The following is a 19,711-nucleotide window of genomic DNA, read 5'->3' as shown; positions in this document are numbered from 1 at the left end:
GCCGTATGCTGCTTGCGTGGGCTGGCTGATTAGGAAAACAGCCGCCGCAGGGATTGGCTGCTGGGCAGCGACGCGCCGTACGTTTACACTATTTCAGACGTGAACGCCGTTGCTGGCGGCCGTGAAGCGGGTGCGGGCGCAAGGGGGGGGGAGAGGGGATGGAGGGGGCGGACTCACCAGGTGACCGACGCGACTTGAATGTTGACTGCTGGCCCGTCGAGCTCGAGCTCTGTCAAGTTTGGCAGCAGCGCCAGCAGCCGCGGCAGCCCGTCCAGCCGCGCCCCCCGCACGTGCAGCCGCGCCAGCGCCGGCGCGGGTGGTGGCTGCCGCACGGGCGCGGGCGGTGGCGCAGCAGTGGTGGCGGCGGCGGGGTGCGCCGCAGGGAGCGGGAGGCGCGGCGCGGCCGGGGCGGCGGCGCTACTGCTACTGCTGCTGCTGTTGCAGGCGACAACACCGCCGCCGTCACTCGCCGAGCCTCCGCTGGCGCCGGCGGCGCCGCTGCCCCCCGCGCCCGCCTCCCGCCCGCCGCCCGCGTGCTGCTGCTGCTCTGGCCCGCCGCCCAGCGGCGACGACTGCATGTAGTGCTGCTGCATCGGCGACGCCGGGGGTGACAGCGCCGGCCCGCGGCCGCTGCTGCTGGCCGCAGCCACCGCGCCCAGGGACGCCGGCCACGGCTGGTCCCCCGCCGCGTCTGCCCCGCGCCCCCCGCGACCGGCCGGCCCCGCGCCCGCCTCCTCGCAGGCGCTCGAAGGCAGCCGCAGCGCGCGGCAGGCCGCGGGGGCGGGCGCGGCGGGCGCAGGCGCGGGCGCCGCGCGGGCCCAGTCCATGCGCGACCAATCGACCCCCGGGACGCCCGACAAGTGGAGGGACTGCAGGTGTCGGCAGCTGCCCAGCAGTGCCGGCAGGAAGGCGCCCGTGACGTGCGGCCCGAGGTCGGCCAGCTGCACGTGCCGCAGCCGTGGCGCGGCGGCGAACAGCGCGGCGAGCGCTGTGTCCGTGACCGCGCCGGCCGACTGTACGCGCAGGCTGAGCAGCTGCGGGCCGTTGGCGGCGCCGAGCGCGGCCAGGACGGCGTCGGTCACGCAGTCGCCGGACAGGGAGACTTCGCCATATCCTGTCATTAGACGATGAGAGGGAGGGCCGTTGGTCGAGACGAGGCTGGTGCCCGCCGCCTAGCGCGCTGCCACCTGGTACGCTGCACCGTGGGCCCGGCCCCAGACGGCGGGCCCCGGGGCGGGTGGACGACACGGCCACGATTTCGAGCACCTCACGCCCCCATTCCGAGGATCCCTCTCGCACAGGCAAGTGCCTTGGGTGGAGCGTTGCAGCCACCGGGGCCGGGAGTTTCGCATACAGCGGGCCCCAGGGGCAACGGTCGCGCGTACAAGCAATGCGATCGCCAAGTCAAACCGCTGCTATCGCGCTCGCGGGCGACCCGCTGGTAATGGGGCCACACCGCGCTCCGTCCTCTTTGGCCAGCCTCACCGGTCAGCAGCCTGGCTGCAGCCTCAAACACCTCAGTCTTTTTCGACGACGGAGTCTTTCTGAACCGCGTTATGACGCCCCCGCGGGCTGGAGGGGCCGTCTCCAATCCGTCGAAAGCTAGAGCTGTCTCCTGATCCACTTCGCTGCACAGCTGCCGCCACTGATGGCATACGCCGCACATAGATAGAAGCAGGAGCAGGCGGCTGGAGGGGTTGGGCTCGCCATTCAGTGCCAGGAGCTGCACCTTGCGCAGCACCTCAGCAGGGAGGAACGGGGAGGATGGGTCACACTCCATGTTGCCAATATATTGATCGACGAATCCAAACGCGACCCTTTTTGCACCGCCGTCCCCTGTGTCAACTCGCGCCACGGCTTCGGTTGCCGCTTTGCCTGCTACACTGCCCTTCCTGGTGCCCTTCCCATGCCTGCGGCCGCCGGGGCCCCCCGTTTCTCGCGTCCCCACCCCATCCAAACCATTCCGTACCCCCGGCAATGCCATCTGCGGGCTCCCACACTGCGTCGCGGAGCTCAGCACCGGCTGGCGCCACTCGCACCGACTGCGACAAATCGGCGGCCGTGGCTCCTGCCCCCCAAAACACACATGCGCGTACTCACGCCCAGGTGGCGCGTCACCAGGCTGTCAACGACCACTCGTCCGTTGGGGATAATATTACAATCAGGGCAACACACGGCGGGCAATAGTTCAATATACAGGGGCTTGCTGTGACAGCCAGCCGTGCTGCAACCAGAGCAGCCGGAGCAGGCGCGCCACAGCCTGGACCAGCACGGCACAGCCAGGGCGACACAGCCGGAGGCAGCAGCAGCCGCAGAGCATGAACGCGGCGTGGGGGCCAAACTTAGGGGCCGCCAGCGGGGCGAGGCGGCGGGGGCGCAGCCCGCGGCGGCCCGCGGGGGCCGATCCCAGGCCTTGGAAAGGCCGGCCACGCCGACCGCCAGCGTGCGGCCGGCGCCGCCGTCGGCGAAAGGCGCCTGCAGGATGCAATCCGGGCGTCCTGTGGGGTTGCACCGCACCGTGCGGGTCAACATCAACAAGGTTTCCTCTTCCTAGGACGCCTCCAGCAACCGGTTACTCGGCAACACCGCGCCCGGCCGCAGCGGCCGCCGGCGCGCCCGCGGGCGCGGCGCGGCCGTCACGCGCGCCCGCCGAGCGTCGTGATCGGCCGAGGGGGGTCCAAAAAGTCGTCCGAGGACGAGGGCGCCCCCGGGGACAGCAGCTGCTGGCGGCTCGCGTCCTTCTGTTGCCGCCGCGGGTGGGCGCGGCCCGACACCAGGACTGCGGTGGATGCGGCGGGCGGGCGCGCGGAGCCGTGATGAGCACCGGGATGGGCGGGGCATGACAAGCGGCGGCGCGATCAGCGGGCCGTCGCTGGTTTGCGGCCATGAGGGCGGCGGCACGTTGCGACGGAGCCGGGGGTGCAGGCGTCGCGCAGGCGCCCCGGTCGCCCCTTTGTCGCACCCTGCGGCTCCTCATCCGGGCTCATGCTGGGCGTCTGCAGCGCCGGCACCCACGCCGGTGGCAGCAGGCAGTGCAGCATCACCGCCAGCCCCGCCAGCCGGTTGATCTGGCGGCCGGGTGCAGGAAGCAGGGGGGCGGGCCGTGAGAGTGCCGGCGAGGGAGGGGCGGCGAGGGGGGCGAGGAGGATGGTGTTCGCGTGTGTGAGGGCCCGCACGCGTGTGTGCATGGGCGGCCGACGCGCAGCCGCGGCCGAGCGCTGGTGCATGCGGTGGAGGCGGGTGCTGCGTGTGCGTGTGTGTGGCGGGGACCCTCTAGTCTGCACCACATGGCGGGCCCAGGGTTTGCAGGTGGCGGGCGCCCCCAAAGGCGCTGCGGCGCCCCGAAGATCCCCCGCACCCAGGAGGGCGCGGGCCGGCCCACGAGCTGCAGGCACAGGTCTGAGGCAAAGTGGTTGCCTGCAGTGGGGGGTGCGGCAAGGGCCGTGCCGGAAGGGGTCCCTGAGACAGGGGGCGGCTGCGGGCGATGACGCAGATGCGGGTCTGAGGGTGCGGGGCACGACTCGGACCCGTAAACCGCAGGCTTGCCCCCCCTGGCTGCCACTGCTCGCGGCGCCCCTGCTATGGGCCGGGAAAGAGGCGCACAGTTGCTCTGCAAAAGGTGGTACGCGTTGCCCTTGTATTGTTGCCCCATCTGCGGCGGCGAAAGGGGGCGGGCCAGGCGGCGGCGTCGCGAGGAAGCAGCGCCCGGGGCCTGGAACCACAGGCGCAGGCTGCTGGCGCCGGCGATGAGAGCGCGCGGCGACGCGCTGCGCCCCAGCCCGCGCACTCTGTGCGAGAGCCGCTGTGAAGGCGGCTGCACGCAAGCCTCGCTCAACTTTCGCTCCCCAGCCGAGGGCGCTTCGCCGCTGGCGGCGCCTGCGCAGCGTCGCCGGCCGCGCCCGCCATCAGAGGGTGGCGTCGGCGCCGCAGGGCCGCCCACCTGCTGAACCAGCGCCTGCACCTGCCCGGGCGTCAGGTCGGTGTCACCCATGTATATCGACTCGCGGAACAGTACTGCAGGGGTTTTGGAAAACAGTGGGGTGCCATCCAGAGGGTTGGCAATGGTCAGGTGACAACGTCAAGTCTGAGCTTGAAGAAAGTCGTTGAAGTGAGCAGCACCCATGCGCAACCCGCCCCCCGTCATCGCGGCAGGGCGCAGCCGCCCACGAACCACGCTGCCGCAACGCCCCAAAGCAGAGCCGCCGCTGCCCGGGGCGCTCACCCGCGCCGGGCGCTTCCCGCGGGTTGGTGGCAAAGACGCCGGAGACGTCATACTCATGGCCTGCGGGTGCGGCCGAGAAGCAGCAGCAGCCACTCATGCACGAGCGACGGGTCAGCAGCGGCACGGAGCACGAGCTGGCTTGCCTGCCGCCGGCCCCTGTGACCCTAGCGGGCCCCCGCCGGCGACGAGGCGCGAGCGGCGGCGCGGCTGTGTGCACAGCACTCTGAAACCCTGAGCGGCGCTGCACGCGCGTGGGGCCACGTCGCAGCAACCACTTCCATACGCGAAGCCTCCCCTGCCGGAGGACGAAGCTTGTTTGACTCACCGCCGTAAGCATACTCAACAGAGAAGACCTCCACTCCTGTATGGAACACGCCCACGCCGCACCTGCGGAGGGGGGGCGCGCAGGCGTTGGGCTGGGGCGCCTGAGGGCCGCCGCGCCGCCGCTACCCTTGGAAGGCGCGTTGCGGCGGCATCACGTCGTCTTCTGCGCGCTTGGAGCCTGCCCTGCCTGTGGAAGCGATGCACACACCCACAGCAATGCTACGCACGCATGCCATGTACAGCAAGTAAGCAGGCATGCAAGCATGAATGCCCATGCGCACGAACACAGACACACCCAAACTTATGCATGCAGGTGGCTGCCCTCTGCGCTCGCATGCACCCGTGCACTGGCAGGGGGGATTCCACGCACGCACCAATAAGTCCATCCGTTCTGAGGGGTCAGGTCATATACATTGAGCCGCACCGGCGCCCCCATCGCGCCACCGGAGCGCTGGAGCCCCGTGCCGGCGCAGGGGCCTCCGGGTCGGGCTGCTGCCGAGTGCGACCGCCTGCTGGCGCATGTGTTGGCAGATTTGGGGGTGGGCGTGCTGACGCATGGGGCAGCGGGAGAGCAGCTGCCCGAGTACACGCTGCCGGACCAGAAGCGCTGCTGGTGCGATCGCGCTGTGTGCCGGGTGAGCCGCTGCGACAACAGCAGCGACTTGTTCGCCCATCAGCTGCGCGCAAGGGCTGACGCCCAGTGCGGGGCGTGCCGTAGGCCGCTGCAATATGTAGGCCCCTGCGCCTGTCAAGAATCTGCTCTCGGCCCGTCAGGCGCCCTTGAGATGCCTGCCTTTGATTCACCTAGCACAGCATGGATGATCGGTCCCGCTGGCACTGCTGGCACCGCTGGCCCGCGCTTATCAACATTACACGAAGATTATTGTATTCTTGATCATTTGTCACGCCCTTTGCTGCAGGATGCTGCGGGGACGCTGCACACTGAAGGCGAGTCTGTGCAAGGCGCGTGGAGAGTCGGTGATTTGCTGGCCAACGATGTATAGAAGCTCGGATCACAGGGCACAGTGCGTTCCGAGTGCTGATCGTCACGCGGTTGCAAGATCGCAGCTCAGCGGGGCGTCGATCGGCACCGGTGCCACAACAGAAAGTGCTGCTTGCCCTGGCAGCACCAAGGGGGCTGAGCGTTTGGGAAAGCTTCCAGACCACAAATTCAGCATACTCAAGCTGCTGCAGCCCACGCATGATGCCTGGTTTGGGTGGGCCAGATTGCGGACTGCCTGACCATGTCAGTGAAGGTGGCACCCGGCTGAGATGCGGTGTCATGACGGCGCGGTTGCACCCAGCGATTCTGCTTTGGTCCGCTTGGAGTGTGCAAGGCCGATGCGCACGGGGCTCTATGGGCAAGTCAGCCCGCTGCTGCAAATAAACCCGAACTGCTGGAGAAGCTGCCTGGGGCAGCAGCTCCGTCAAGGCATTCTCATCCTCTCCCTCCCCCTGCGGCCAGGTGTCACGCTGGGTGGCTGAGCGTCATTGCGTAGGGCAAATGTGCAGAGCTGGTGCAGAGTAGCTCGCAGCTTGGCGGTGCCTCAGCTGGCCCAAAAGTGTGACATGTGGAGCGCCACAAAGCACTTTGCTTCTGTAGAGCACCACAGCCACGCTGCGTGTGTAATCAGGCATCTCTTTCACGTCAAATACTTGACATCGCTGCACGTGGCCGGTGACCACTGCATGCGGTGTCAGCCTTGGCTCTGCAGCACAGCAGCTTGCCACGTGCGCTTGTTGCGTTTTTGGGCGGCCCGCTTGCCCATCACCCTGTGATCGAGACACGACTTTGATCATGCACCAAGCAAACTGCCCTGTGGAGGAGCCTAGAAGGGTATCCCGTCAACACCCCCTGCCGCTCGACCCACCACGGGCGCCTGCAAGCCAGTGCACAAGCCATGCCGATGGACCCTCTCCCAACCCCGACGCTCTCTCCACCCCATTACATCAAGTGGCCCACCTCAAGGTGCGCCGGCGGTGTCGGCGCTCCGCGCGGCTGGTGTGGCTGCTGATTGGGCTGCTGGTCGGGGCCGCCATGTCGGGGCGCCCACGCCCTGACGGATTACCACCGTGGGCGACAGCATCCTGAGGGAGCCCCTCACAGCGTTGCCCACCCTTGCAGCACCCGCTCCCCTCTGGACTATTTGCAGGACCCGCCGCCCGGCGTTAGTCAGTCCACCTGGCCAATCTCGCCGCTGGTCCTCCACCAGAATGCCCGCCTGGGCCACGCGCTGGGGCAGTACTACCTGGACCGGAAGTGCAGCGGGCAGCTTAGATCTCGCGACAGAGGCCGCAAAGGCCGCAGCTCCGCCGCCGCCGGCGTTTGACGGATGCCGCGGCACGGCCGCCGCCGAGCGCGCCATGCAGCCATGCGAGGGACTTGATGGTCCATCTTCAACTCGTGTGGTATCGGCTTTATGGCGGGCTCGACCTCCCGGGCCTCGAGCTCATCACGCCTGGCGATGGGGGCGGCGGCGGCGGCGCCGATCGGCAGCCGGCCAGCCGCAAGGGCGCCCTCGTTGGCGAAAGTCGAGGCGACCGGCCTGGCACTGCGCCGCCGCCCTGTCGTCTCCCTCCGTGGTCGGATACAGATAATCAATTGTGGGTCCCACCGGTCGCCCGCCGACGCGCCGCCGCCGCTGCTAGAGGCGTCGCTGTGTGACTCGCCGCCCTCCCGCCGCCGCTGCTGACGTCATCGCTGCTTGCGTCCATCTCGCAGCAGCGCCGCCGCTGCCGTTGTCACCGCCAGGGGCGCCCCATTGTGCCACCCACGTTTACGGTCCCGCGCGGCTGGCGATGCCTTTTCTGCAGCAAGACGCGGCACGGCGTGGCACCTGCTGCAGAGCGGCGGCTGCCGGGCCGGATGACCGGAGGAGGGGAACGTGTGGCGCCTTGGGGCAGTTCGGCGGTAACTGCAGCTGTTTGAGATACTGTGAGTTTTCGGGGGTCTTTGCGACCGCTAAGGGCCGGGGCGTCGGGAATCGAGCGGGTGTGCAGATCGCGTAACCACTAGTAAGTTGTCAGAAACAATTTTTGTAAGCTATTGGTACCCAAGAGAAAGGAGAGAGATACTGGCCTGTGCCAGGTGAATCAGTGAAGCTATCTGTGACTGGCCCGGGCAGCGCCAATGCTGCCATTCAGGCCCAGGGCTGCGCTCGGGACGCGGCAGGCAAGGCCAATGGCGGCGATCGCCACGCCGTGCCACAGCGCGTGCAGCGTGCACGCGCGCCGGCGCCTCGCAGCCGTGGGCGCGACGCTGCAGGTGAGCCCCAGCAGCAAGCGTACTGTCAACAACTTTTCGCGATCGCAGGCAGCAGGGGAACCGAGCCTTCGTGCTTTTGTGCGTCGGCGTGTAGCAGGCAGTAACGCCTTATGTCTGTGTTGGTTTTGTGCATTGTTGCGCTGAGCGTGCGTCCTGGTACAGTTGAGCAGTGACCTACCAGCATGTTTTGCACTGCGCCACGCCGTTGGGTCCAAATGCGGCGGCGCCAGGTGACGCACGCAGGGATACATGTAACACGGTATTGATATGTATGTAGACGTGGGGAAGGTCGAATACTCACACACTCAACCAACACAGCTCGCCCGTGGGATCTGCACCACCCTCTTGTGACGCAGCCTGGCGACGGCGGCGGCGGGGGCGGCTCAAACGTGCGCCGCACACCCATCGGCAGCGGCGGCGACGGCGGCGGCGACGGCGGTCGGCGGCCCGAGCCGGTATCCCTGGTGGGTTGGGGGTTGTGGGGCGCCCTGATGGCATGGTCCGCACGCTTGCAGGCTTTTGACTTGCCTTAGGGGCCTCTTACGAGCTTTGACGAGCGTGCAGCCATATGCGTGCACAGCGGCCTCGCGGAGGGAGTGCTGGTGAGGAGCATGCACCCGTCTTGGGGCGCGGTGGCACGGGACATGCTGCCAATTGTACCACCACCGAATCTTGCAAGCAAACTCAATGCAATCTTAAATCTGCATTGTGGCCTGTACCAGGATGTACACATTACTAGTGCCCCACGCACTTGCTCGCAGGACACCTTGTACCAGGAGCTGGCTCGGCTGGCAGTGGTCGGCTCCTGCTGTTGGGTGGTTGTGCAAGCCGTGTCTATCATTATCTTCATGGAACTCCTGAAAACCACTGCCGAGCTCAAGCGCGAACTGCAGGAGGTCAAACGAGAGCTCAAGAGTGTCGAAGGGTGGAGCATGGGCGGTGCCTTGTTGGCAACTGGTTTGGCCTTGCAGATAGGGTGCTGAGCGAGGCCCAGCCAGCTAGCCATTGTGTAAGTCAGCCAGCGGCAGTTCAGCCAGCGAGATGGGGGTGTCATCAGTCCGGCCGAGCAAACCTGATGTCCAGTGGGGTGGGCGCCTGGGCAAGCAATCAACAAAGGAAGGTCCCGGCTTGTGCGTGGTAGGCGACCAATTTTCTACAACGCTCTCGTGTCAAACGGGACGTTATATTTGACCTGCGGGAGTGACCCTCAAGTGGGAGCTCAAGTCAGGCAGACCGCTGGAGCTGGAGGAGTCCGCAAGGGGATTGGAGGCATCGGTGGCCGCACCGGCGCCTGCCAGGCCACACGGCGGACTCCGGGATCCGGGGCTGGCGCTGAGCAGCCCCATGGTCCACATTACATACGTTCGCTTTTCTGCTCGGCAACTTACGCGAGTCGGCAGTGTGCCCGTAAGCGTGTTGACTGACACAAAAGCGAGCGAGTGTGTATGCCGGCCCAGGTGTACATACGCTGGCAGCGTAGGCCGCGCTGCTGCAACGCTCCGCGCATTCAACGAGGTTAGGCGCAGCTTATCTTGGGTTGAGTCACAGCGCACACCACGAGCGTGTTGCCTGCATCCCTGTGCCAGCATGCGGTTTTGCAGCCAAAAGCATGGCTGATATGTGTTGTTTTTGTGTATGAAAGTGTTTCTAACATTTTCATGTTTATTCATGCTAAGCTGGTGCAAGGCGGCTGGCACTTGCAATGCTTACTTGTTTATGTCTGCCCCTGCGTACGAGGCCAGCAGGGAATTGCGATGACGCCCTGGCATGGTATCATGCGTTATCAGCATACGCATACGGCACGTCACCAGTTATGTTACTCCCTGCTTGCACCTATTAAGCACGCCCTTACTCATTTCAAAGTGCCTCACACACACACACACACACACACACACACACACACACACACACACACACACACACACACACACACACACTCAGGGCTCTTGTCAACCTCTACTAATCAGTTTGGTCTTTGAGAACCTGGCTGACTTCTCTCCTCATCATCAACTAGCAGCTCCTCACTCCAGGCAAGGCCGGTGTAACTTGTTTGCAGGCGGCCGCCCTGTGGCTGGACTAGGACGCAAGCTCAAAGCAGCAATGATGCACAAGCTCAGCAGGGCGCAGCTGACGAGGCTAGGCACAAACGCTCGCAAACGAGCAAACAGAACTGCGGCAGCATCAAGCAGCGATGCAGAACGCAGGGATGGAGTGCGCACGCAGGTGAGCCACGGCACACGTGCGTGCGCTGGAGTCGGGGGGCAGCATGAGCACAGAGCGAGCACATTGACTGCCACGCAGGCAAAAGTTTTCAACCGCCTGACGTGTGCGAGGCGCTTGTCCCCAAAAACCTCGCGGTGCGCGTGTCTGAGGGCGGGCCTTCACGTCACGTTTGTGCGTGGTGTCCCTGATCAATGAATGCAGCGCAAGATGAGCCAGAGGTTGAGCACAATCACGCACTGTGCCGTTGAATTGCGGCAGGCCGCGCTGCAGCAATCCCCCCCCCCCCCCCCATGCGGGCCTGCCAGGCCCAGTGGTCGCAGCAGTATTGGACTTGCACGTGTGCGCCTAGCCGCCTGCCGCCACCCCTGCCTGTATGAACGCGGTGGAGTCGCTTGCCGTGCAGCCGCACACTTCAAGATCAGGCGTTCAGCCCACCAATCTAGCAGCTCGCCCTGTTTATCCGCCGCCGCACAGACGCTGCCGCTGCCAGGGATCGCGCTCTGTGAGGGGGTGTGCTTAGTTTGTGGGTGCCAAAGCAGCACGACTGACGTCAATATCATAACCACAATCAGCAAAGGTCTTTGAGGTTGGAATGAAAATGTAATGGGAACAAGGCGAGAGGCGGCGCCGCGTGGCACCCTGCAGATAGAGCGGCAGCGGCCGGACCGGAAGGCGGGACGCGTGGCGCCTTGGGGTAGTTCGGCGGTGACCGCAGTTTGTATGAAATACTGTGAGTTTTCGGGGGTCCTGGCGACCGCTAAGGGCCGGGGCGTCGGGACTCGAGCGGGTGTGCAGATCGCGTAATCTCTAGTAAGTTTTCAGAAACGATCTTCGTAAGCTATCGGTACTCAAGAGAAAGGAGGGAGATGCGATAGCGCTGGCCTGTGCCAGGTGAAGCTATCTGTGACTGGCCCGGGCAGCGCCAATGCTGCCACTCAGGCCCAGTGCTGCGCTAGGGACGCGGCAGGCAAGGCCAGTGGCGGCGCTCGCCACGCCACGCCAGAGCATGTGCAACGTGATGCACGCGCGCCTGCGGCTCGCAGCCGTGGGCGCGACGCTGCAGGTGAGCCCCAGCAGCAAGCGCACCAACAACATTCGCAAGTGTGGGCATGAGGCCCCTCATGGTGGTGCGGCACCCAGCCATTGTGCTTTGTGCATCGGCATCCAGCCGTCAGTAACGCCAGATGTGGGGGTTGGGTTTGTGCATTGTGTTGTTCAGCTTGCGTCCTAATCCAGCTTAGCAGTGACCAGCACTAAGCCATGCTAGCTGTTGGGTCCAAATGCGCCTGCTGGCGCAGGATACATGTAACACGCTGATACGAAGATGTGGGGAGGGTCGGACACGCACACTCAAACAACATTGCCCACTCACAACATCTGTACCACCCTCTTATGACGCAGCCCGGCCGCGGCGGCGGGCGCGGCTCAAACGTGCGGCGCACGCGCGTCGGCAGCCGCGGCAACAGCGGCGGCGACGGCGATTGGCAGCCGGAGGTGCTCAGCGTGGTGGGTTGGGGGTTTTGGGACGCCCTGATGGCATGGTCGGCATTAGGTGCAGGGTTTGGCCTTGCCTTAGGCGCCTCCCACGAGTATTGAGCAACTTTGCGCACAGCGGCCGGCTCGCAAACACAGGAGCATGCGTTTGTCTTGCTTGGGGCACGGCAGCACTGCACTGCTGTCAATCGCACCACCATCGGATCTCTGCAACCTCGATGCAATCTGCATTGTGGCCTGCACCGAGACGTACACATCATCATCGGTGCCCCGCCCGCAGCTGGCACAGGCCGCGACCTATTGCTGGGGCGCCGTGCTGCTGGGCGTGTGTGTATCCAACATCTTGAGAGGGCTGGCGACCTCTGCCGAGCTCAGGGAACTCAACTGGGAGCTCAAGCGGGACCTGCAGGAGGTCACAAGAGAGCTCAACCAGCTCAAATGGGACCTCAAGTCAGACGTGCGAGACCTCAAGTATGAGCTCAAGTCGGACGTGCGGGAGCTCAAGTACGAGCTCAAGTCAGACGTGCGGGACCTCAAGTGGGGACTCAAGTAAGGCGGACCTGCAGGAGGTCCAGTGGGGCCTGAAGGCAGACCGCTGGAGCTGAGGGCACTGGACGCGTCGGTGCGTGGCCGCGCGGGCGGCTGCGAGGTCATCACTCAGCGGGCTCCGGGGCTCACGATGGCGCCGAGCAGCCCCGTGCATGGCCCCTTTTCTGTTCGCTTTTCTGCTCCGCTGCTTACGTTAGTCGGCAGCGTGCCCGTAAGCGTGTTGCTTGGCATAAAAGCGAGTGTGTGTGACGGCCCAGGTGTCCGTAGGCAGCGTAGGCCGCGCTGCTGCAGCGCTCCGTGCATTCAACGAGGTTAGATGCAGTTCAGCTTGCATGGGCTACGCCACAACGTACACCATGAGCGTGTTGCCTGCATCCCTGCGCCAACCTCTGCTTTGGCAGCCAATAGCATGGCTGACATGAACATTCTGATGGTCTATGGTGCTAAGCTGGTGCAAGGCGGCTGACACTTGCAATGCTTTTTTGTTTGTGCATGCCCCTGTGTACGAGGCCAGCACCCTGCGGTGACGCCGCGGCACAAAGTCGTGCATTATGCACATACGGCGCGTCACCAGTTGTACTCCCTGATTGCACCTATCAAGCAATTACTCTTTTCAAAGTGCCGCACACACACACTCCTTGCTCTTGTAAACCTCTGGCAATTATTCTTGATCTCTAAAACCCTGGCCGACTTATCTCCTGAGCACGCAGCTCCTCCAGGCAAGGCGGGTGTACCTTGTTCGCAGGCGGCCGCCGTCTTGCAGCTGGACAAGGGCGCAAGCTCAAAGCAGCAATTCACGAGCTCGGCAACGCGGTGTTGACAAGGCTATGCACGATCGCCTGCAAACGAGGTAACGGGGCTGCGGCAGCATCAAGCAGCAGTGTAACCGACAACGCAGGGAGTACGCAGGTGAGCCGTGGCAGGGCACTCGATCAACACATCCACTGGAGTCTGGTGGGCGGCAAGAGCACAGAGCGAGCTCATCGACCGCCCCGCAGGCGACCAGTTTCCAACCGGCTGGCGCGAGGGAGGTGATGATCTCCAAGCGTGTAGAGATGCAAGAGTCCGAGCGCCTTCCCGTCACATTTGCATGTGGAGTTCGCCGTGTTGTCTCTTGCGGTGGCAAGTATACACCCTGATCAAAGAGTGCAGCACGACATTCATCAGAGTTTGAGCACGCTCACAGCAACACCGCGTTCCGGCAGGCCGCGCTGCTGCGACCGCCCCTTGCGTGCCCGCCCAGCACCGCGGCCAACGCAATGGCATCGCATGTTTGCGCCGAACCATTGACTGATTATCCTGCCTCAAACCTATAAACGCGGTATCTGCCCTTGCCGCGCAGCCGTAAACCCTGAAACCAGGCGTTCTACAGCCCACCAGTCGGGCAGCTCGCCCTGTTTGTCCGCCGCTGCGCAGACGCCGTCGCTGCCAGGAGTTGGACTCCACCTGCGGGTGGAACGCGGGTGCCGCAGCAACACCGCGAGAGCCACTAGCGCCGCCACCACTGGCACCTTGGGCGCATCATCAGCAGTCGTGCTCGGTGCGAGACCCGCGGTTCGCATCTCAACAGCAGCACCCCAACTCACTTGTTGTGACACCACACACACTTGCTGTTGGACAGGCAGATCTTCTCCTTCCTTATGAGGTAACACTCCTTGCCCTGCAAGGAGCAGATGGTTGAGCAGGGTGGCTGGGGCCGTTGGGGCGCTTGGGGCGGTCATCGCCCCAACAATTGGGGCGACGGGGGCAGTCGGGGCATACGGGGCATTCTGCCCTGCACATGTTCAGCGTTTGTGTGGGTATCAATGTGTGCTTTTGTGCTGCGTGGATGCACAAAACGCAGCGGGGCATGCAGGTGTCAGTCGACAGGAGTGCAGCAGGTACTGGCATCACTGGTGCCGATGCATGGGTTTTGCAACGGCTTCCGGTGCGTGCTGTAAGCAGTGCTGGCACCCGCTGTGAGCTGCAGCTTCAGCATAGAGCTCGGTTCTCCTGCCAGGCAGGCCCAGCGGCCGCCACCCCAGCCCACTCTCTGGCTGTCGCCCTCGACCGCCAGCGCCTTGTCAGCATTATGCAGCCATGTCGCTGGTGCCACGCGCACTGCGGCAGTGCAAACACAGCCTGCAAGCAGAGGGGAAGTCACACGTTTGAGTGGCAGTTAACATCCATGACAATTCGCATGTGTGAAAGGGATTCGCAATGATCCGAACGCTCACATAGGACCAGGCCCACCGCCAACAGCAGGCGTCCACGCGGCATCCTGTCAAGTCGCGATCCGTCCCTGACGATATCAAACAACAGATTGTAATCGCTGCAGTGATGCATCAAAGTCATACGGGGCAATCAGGCACCCAGCCGGGCAACACCGCCGCCGCCGGTACGATAATGATGCTGTCACCGGCCTGCACTTTGTCACACCGCTTTGTTGCCACCCCGCGACAAACCCGAGCCTCAACGATCGTGGCGGTCCACGCATGACTTCTGCTTGCAAGGCGCGAAGTGCATGCCTCCCATGCATCCTGAAGTTGGTTGCCGCTGTCTGTCAACACAACACACAGGCATTTCGCGAGCTGTTGCAATGCCAACACCAGCCACATCGCCAGCGCGCAACGGCCGGCGCCGCTGCACTCTTTCAGCCGCGAGTCACCTGAGAGTTTCAAAACAGGCGCCGCATTTTGACAGCCACTGTGAAAGCCCCGCCCTCACAGGCAGCGGGGCCTGAAGGCTGCGCTTCACAAAGCGTTGCAGCCACCGTGACCGGACTGGTTTACGATACAGCTCGAGTTGGGCCCCTGCGGAAGCGCCGTCGCCCTGCCTCACTCGTCGGCGACGCCGGCCTGTGAGCCCCACTTGCTTGTTGGTGACAAATTTATACTGCAGGTGGGAAGATTTCAGATCCAAATCTTGGTTATGGTGTTGTTTTTGTGCAAGCTCCTGCTCCTCAGTCCTATGATTACACGCCAGAATCTCGCGGCATTCGTTCAGGTCAAATGGGGTGGCTCAAACCCCGCTCAAAGCAAACAGCCAGTCGCGCGGCGCCGCGGCTGCGCGCGCCGCCACAAGATCGCATGTGCGTTCATGCATTGGTGAGCCGCTCGCTGCGGCACCCGCGCGGCTGCCGCGGGTGCGGTGCAGGAGCCGGGGCTGGTGCTAGGTCAGGCCGTGGGTCAAAAAGGGCAACGCGGTGCCATCGCCGGAATCCTCTGCGCGCGCACACATACCGGCGAAGGACAAATCGCGGTCGGTAAAAAAGCAAACGCGCCTGGTCAATCAATAGCAGCACGCCCGCGAGCGTGCGCCGCCTGTCTGCAGGGGCAGCTCCTGCAGCACGCGGCAGCGCGACGCCGAATCCGTGGTCGACAGCACCTGCCGGCCGCGTCCGGGGTCCAGATCGATTACACGTGAGCCACAGTGGGCTTGGGGGCGCCGTACGCATACTGGTCGCCCTGGGCGCCAGTGTCGTAGGTGTCGCCCTGGATGAACTGCTGGTCCTGTGATATTTAAATATTGCATTCAAACGCACGCGCGTAGGGACGCGTGTGAGTGGATGGGGCAAAGTGCGATGCGGCAGTGGCGTCGCGACTGCCGTCGTTGCTCTTCTACCAAAAGCCGCACGCTGCCCCAACGACGGCCAGCCCTCTCCTGTGCGGGGTACTCTCCGCAATGGACAATGAACAGCCATCCGCTCGACCCTTGCTGCCCACGCCTAGCCACCCCAGAAGCTGCCCCTGGACCGACCTTCTTGGCACGCCTGGAGCCGGGCGCCGAGGCGCAGCAGAAGCAGCAGCAGGTCAGCAGCGACAGCGCCAGCGCGGCGACGCCGATGCACAGCACCACAAAGGGCACGCCGGCGTTGCGCCAGAACGTCTGCCAGCTGCAGGGTTGTGGTGGGCGGTTCCAAATGCGTGGTTTCAGGGTCGTGCTTTGGCGGCGCAGATGTGGAGGTGATGCGAACGTCCGTGGCAACACGGCACGGTGCGACAGTGGTTGGGGGAACGACAGTCGTTCAGGGACGAGAAGCAATGGCGCGATGTGCCGCGGCCCTTGGCTCACCAGACGCCGCCGTCCTGGATGGATTGGTCCTTGGTGGTGCACACGAACAGGGCCCTCCAGCTGGAAGGGTGAAGGGGAGGGAGGGACCAAAGGCAGGGGGGCCGGCGTGATTCGAGGCGCGAGGGGCATGCGCCGCAAGGAGGGAAACGCCGTGCTCAAGAGGTGGCAGGGGTCAGCTCAATGGCCAGGCGAAGAGGTGCAGGCGGCCTGTCTCAGTAGACGAAGCTCAGTGTCGGGGCGGAGTGATGCGCGGCCCGCAGGCGTCGACGTGTACAGCTGGAAGGTAAGAGTGAGCCGCAGGCGCGTCGTCTGCACTGCGGGTCGCCTCGCACGCTGCGCATGCACTCACTCGCCGCCATTGGGAGTGACGGTCTTCACCAAACCGGCCACAATGAATGCTGCGGGGTAAGGGCGCGACCGAGGGCGTCGGGGCAACGGGAACTGTTGCCCAATAGATCACCAGCGCCTCGCGGGTGAGACCGGCAAGGAGGTCCAGAAGAAATCCCTCCCTCCTCAACTCCGCTTGCGCCACCCGCGCATCAACGATGACGGGCCCGCGGCTGGCGTGGACCCCGCAGACTACGGTATGCCTCTCTGGCGCTGCTTGGCTCACCCACGGCCGCGAGCGTGGCAAGGATGAAGATGAGCCAGCGGAGCTTGGCGCAGCAGCCCCGGCAACCGAGGTAGCACGCCATTTGTGCTGCGTGTCGAAGAGCTTAGCTGGATGATAGTGCTTCGCGTACAGATGAATGCGTGTGACAGTATGAGCCCTTCGAAATCGAGTTTGGCACACAAGGACTGGCGCTGCAGAGCTCTTGCTGCTAGTCACTCGCTGCCACACTCGAGTCACTTGTGGATGTCCGGCATCAAAGGAAGCAGAGCAAGATGCTGGGTATACAGCGGGTCCAATAGGTGAAAGGTCACTCATCACGTGCTCATGAACCGCGAATGGGGCCCAGGCGGCAGAGGTCGCTGGCTCGCTGCGCGCCAGCCGTGCGCGAACAGGTTGCCGTTGGCCAGCGGGCCAACCTCAGGCGGCCGGCGGCCCACAGCGGCGACCGCATCTCGCTACTAGCGCTTCCACCGCTTCGCAGCCCACGTGGCCTGGAACGGCGTTGGCGCGCGCACGCGGCACGCCGCGGCCGGAATGCTCTGAGCGCCTCATGGCGAACCCACCGCGACTGCGCCGCCGCGACAACAGGGAGCAGCAAACTCAACCCTAGCACCTGCATCGCACGGCGCAGAGCAGCGCAGCGACGGCGGCCGTCCCACCCTGAACGGTGTTGGCACCGCTCGCCGGCCGCGCGCGAGAGGAGGGGTGCGTGCATTTCAGGCTGGGCAGGGCCGGGGCGACCCCACCGGTAGTTGCCCTGTGCCTTTGCGCTCCATCCCTGATTCTACCCGCGGCGCTGACCTGGCCTGCAAAGCTCGCAAGGCTTCTTTACAACACCAAAGCACACACGTCACGCCAGCCTGTGGGGCTGGGTGTGGCGCGCCACGGGATGTTTGAACACCTCCCAACCCAGCCCAGGCAATCAGGACCAGTCAACCATGCCGGATGGCCTCTGGTCCGCAGATTGCGTGGTGGGCGATGAGGCGTGCACGGCGGCTGCCGGTATAATTTTGATGATTGACACTATTTATATTCGATTACAACTTTACAAAGTGGGACCATCGCACCCGCCCGCCTGTGCGCAGGGTGCCTTGAAGGCGGGGCCTCCATGCGGCTGACGACCGGAAAACCCGCCGTTGCGGCGCAAGCAGAAAGAAAGCGTGCGGCGGTTTCCGTATGAGGATATGTGCCAGCTGCCAGCCGCAAATACACTGTGCAAAGCGGGCAAGGGCGCGCCGCCCGTATCTTCACAGGGTTAGAAAGGGCGCCACTGACAGGTGGACGGCGACGGCGTGCTTGTTTGCGGTGTGGAATGTTGGAGGAAGACATGAATGAATCACATGGCCGCTCTTTATGCCTCTTCTCGTGCGTTGCTACCCGGATGGCCCCTGGGTTTGTACCTGGTTCCTAAACCCTGGATACGGTACGTACACTCGCCAACAATGCGCCGAGCACTGCCATACATGCGCAGGGGAGGCGCGCATTCGCGCTCCGCGCCGCCGCGCAGTCTGCCCGCACCGCCGCCGCTCCTGCAAGCATACATGACCCCCTACGCGTGCATGTGCGCCCCCGACCTCAAGCGGCGGCGCGCGGCATGCAGCACACCTCCCGCCCGACCGCCCTCAGCGCCGCCGCCTCCGCCCGCACCGCCGCCGGCGTCCCCACCAGCACGGCCGCGTGGTGGCGCCGCTTGGCGAGCGGCGCCGCGCTGCGCGCGCAGTCCGAGATCGCGTCGTCGTACGGCGCGCGCCCGCGGGCCGGGGACAGTCCGAGCAGCAGCTCCCCGGGCGGCGCCTGCAGCAGCCAGTCCGAGAGGTGCTGCACCGCCACCGCGTACAGTCCGGCTGCGGGCGCGGGCACGGGCACGGGCGCGGGCGCGGGCGCGGCGGTGCAGGTTAGGTGGTCCGCCGCCGCGGTGCGCCGCTCGCCGCGGCAATTCATCCTCGCCATGCGCAAACGGCCGGCTCCTCGATCCCCGCCCCATCTGCTGCGCGCCCGCCCGCCCTAGCGCACGTCGTCGAATAGCCTGCACAGCCCTGCACGCATGCCGTGCGGCGTGCGGCGCACGATGCACGGCGCGGGGTGCGCGGCGCGGCATGCGGAGTGCGGCGCGCGGCGCGCGGCGCGCTCACCCCCGCCGCCGTGGATGGCCACGACCCAGTCCACGCCGGCGCGGCTCCAGGCCAGCGCGTGGCGCGAGGGCTCGCCCAGCATGCCCTCCAGCAGGGCAAACGCGTCGACATACCTGCGGGACCGAGCGTTCAGGGTTTTGGATTCAGGGTTTTGGATTCAGGGTTTTGGATTCAGGGTTTTAGATTCGGGGCTTCAAGCTCAGGTTTGTAAGCAGGAGGATGGCCGCCGCCGGGGTCGACCCGACAGGTGCCTCAGTGCCCGCAAAAGCCAGCGCGACGCGGCAGGTTTGCGGGGAGGCGGGCGCGTGAGACGTTCATTGGAGGGAACAGGGGTGCTGTGCAGGGGTGGCTGCATGGGCAAGAAGAGCGGACGCAGCGGGACCGAAAAGGAGGCAACGGGTCGGGCGCTCACGCGACAGGCCCACTGGCGACCGCGATGCGCCGCGCCACGTATCCGCCGCGCCCCAGCCGCGCCGCCGCCGCCGCCGCCGCCGCCGGCGGCGGGAACAGCAGCCCCGGCGCCCACTTGCAGCCGGTGCCGCCGGCGCCGCCGGCGGCGGCGTCGGACAAGCCCGGCTGGGTGAAATCGACCTCCAGCACAGGGCAGGGCGGTAGCGAGAGCGGCGCGGGCCCCCGGACGGGGATGGATAGCCGCAGGTGGGGGGCTGTGACGTCACCGAGTGCCGGCCGCTCGGCCAGCGCCCATTGAATAGAGAGGGAGGAGGGGCCCGCCAGGTTGGCCCGCCGCACGAGGTCCGCCCCGCGCAGCGCGCGTGGCGGCGCGCGCGCCCGCGCCGCCGCGCGGGGCGGCGGCTGCTGCTGCGGCGCCACGGCAG

At 65.3% G+C, this 19,711-nt stretch overlaps 5 protein-coding genes across 5 annotated transcripts; 1 reads left to right on the top strand and 4 right to left on the bottom strand.

The window, feature by feature from the left end:
• Nucleotides 1-173: 173 nt before the first annotated feature.
• On the bottom strand, nt 174-1,121 carry MNEG_5569 (hypothetical protein; the record flags this gene model as incomplete). Its single annotated transcript, XM_014045959.1, has 1 exon — nt 174-1,121. The coding sequence occupies one exon, from the start codon at nt 1,119-1,121 to the stop codon at nt 174-176; it is 948 nt and encodes a 315-aa protein (XP_013901413.1).
• Nucleotides 1,122-2,636: 1,515 nt separating this feature from the next.
• Nucleotides 2,637-4,982, bottom strand: MNEG_5568 (hypothetical protein; the record flags this gene model as incomplete). Its single annotated transcript, XM_014045958.1, has 8 exons — nt 2,637-2,779; nt 2,963-3,068; nt 3,359-3,417; nt 3,604-3,802; nt 3,941-4,014; nt 4,223-4,282; nt 4,548-4,609; nt 4,921-4,982. The coding sequence occupies 8 exons, from the start codon at nt 4,980-4,982 to the stop codon at nt 2,637-2,639; spliced, it is 765 nt and encodes a 254-aa protein (XP_013901412.1).
• Nucleotides 4,983-11,040: 6,058 nt separating this feature from the next.
• MNEG_5567 (hypothetical protein) lies at nt 11,041-12,081 on the top strand (the record flags this gene model as incomplete). The annotated part of the gene is made up of 3 exons (XM_014045957.1): nt 11,041-11,097; nt 11,436-11,540; nt 11,809-12,081. The coding sequence occupies 3 exons, from the start codon at nt 11,041-11,043 to the stop codon at nt 12,079-12,081; spliced, it is 435 nt and encodes a 144-aa protein (XP_013901411.1).
• Nucleotides 12,082-15,472: 3,391 nt separating this feature from the next.
• On the bottom strand, nt 15,473-16,825 carry MNEG_5566 (hypothetical protein; the record flags this gene model as incomplete). Its single annotated transcript, XM_014045956.1, has 5 exons — nt 15,473-15,568; nt 15,816-15,951; nt 16,131-16,190; nt 16,480-16,528; nt 16,744-16,825. The coding sequence occupies 5 exons, from the start codon at nt 16,823-16,825 to the stop codon at nt 15,473-15,475; spliced, it is 423 nt and encodes a 140-aa protein (XP_013901410.1).
• A 1,493-nt stretch (nt 16,826-18,318) lies between these two features.
• MNEG_5565 (hypothetical protein) lies at nt 18,319-18,957 on the bottom strand (the record flags this gene model as incomplete). The annotated part of the gene is made up of 2 exons (XM_014045955.1): nt 18,319-18,587; nt 18,876-18,957. The coding sequence occupies 2 exons, from the start codon at nt 18,955-18,957 to the stop codon at nt 18,319-18,321; spliced, it is 351 nt and encodes a 116-aa protein (XP_013901409.1).
• Between the last annotated feature and the right edge of the window lie 754 nt (nt 18,958-19,711).

Source organism: Monoraphidium neglectum, assembly GCF_000611645.1.
Source record: "Monoraphidium neglectum strain SAG 48.87 unplaced genomic scaffold scaffold00840, whole genome shotgun sequence".
Taxonomy (NCBI): Eukaryota; Viridiplantae; Chlorophyta; class Chlorophyceae; order Sphaeropleales; family Selenastraceae; genus Monoraphidium; species Monoraphidium neglectum.
This window is presented reverse-complemented; position numbering and strand designations above follow the sequence as displayed.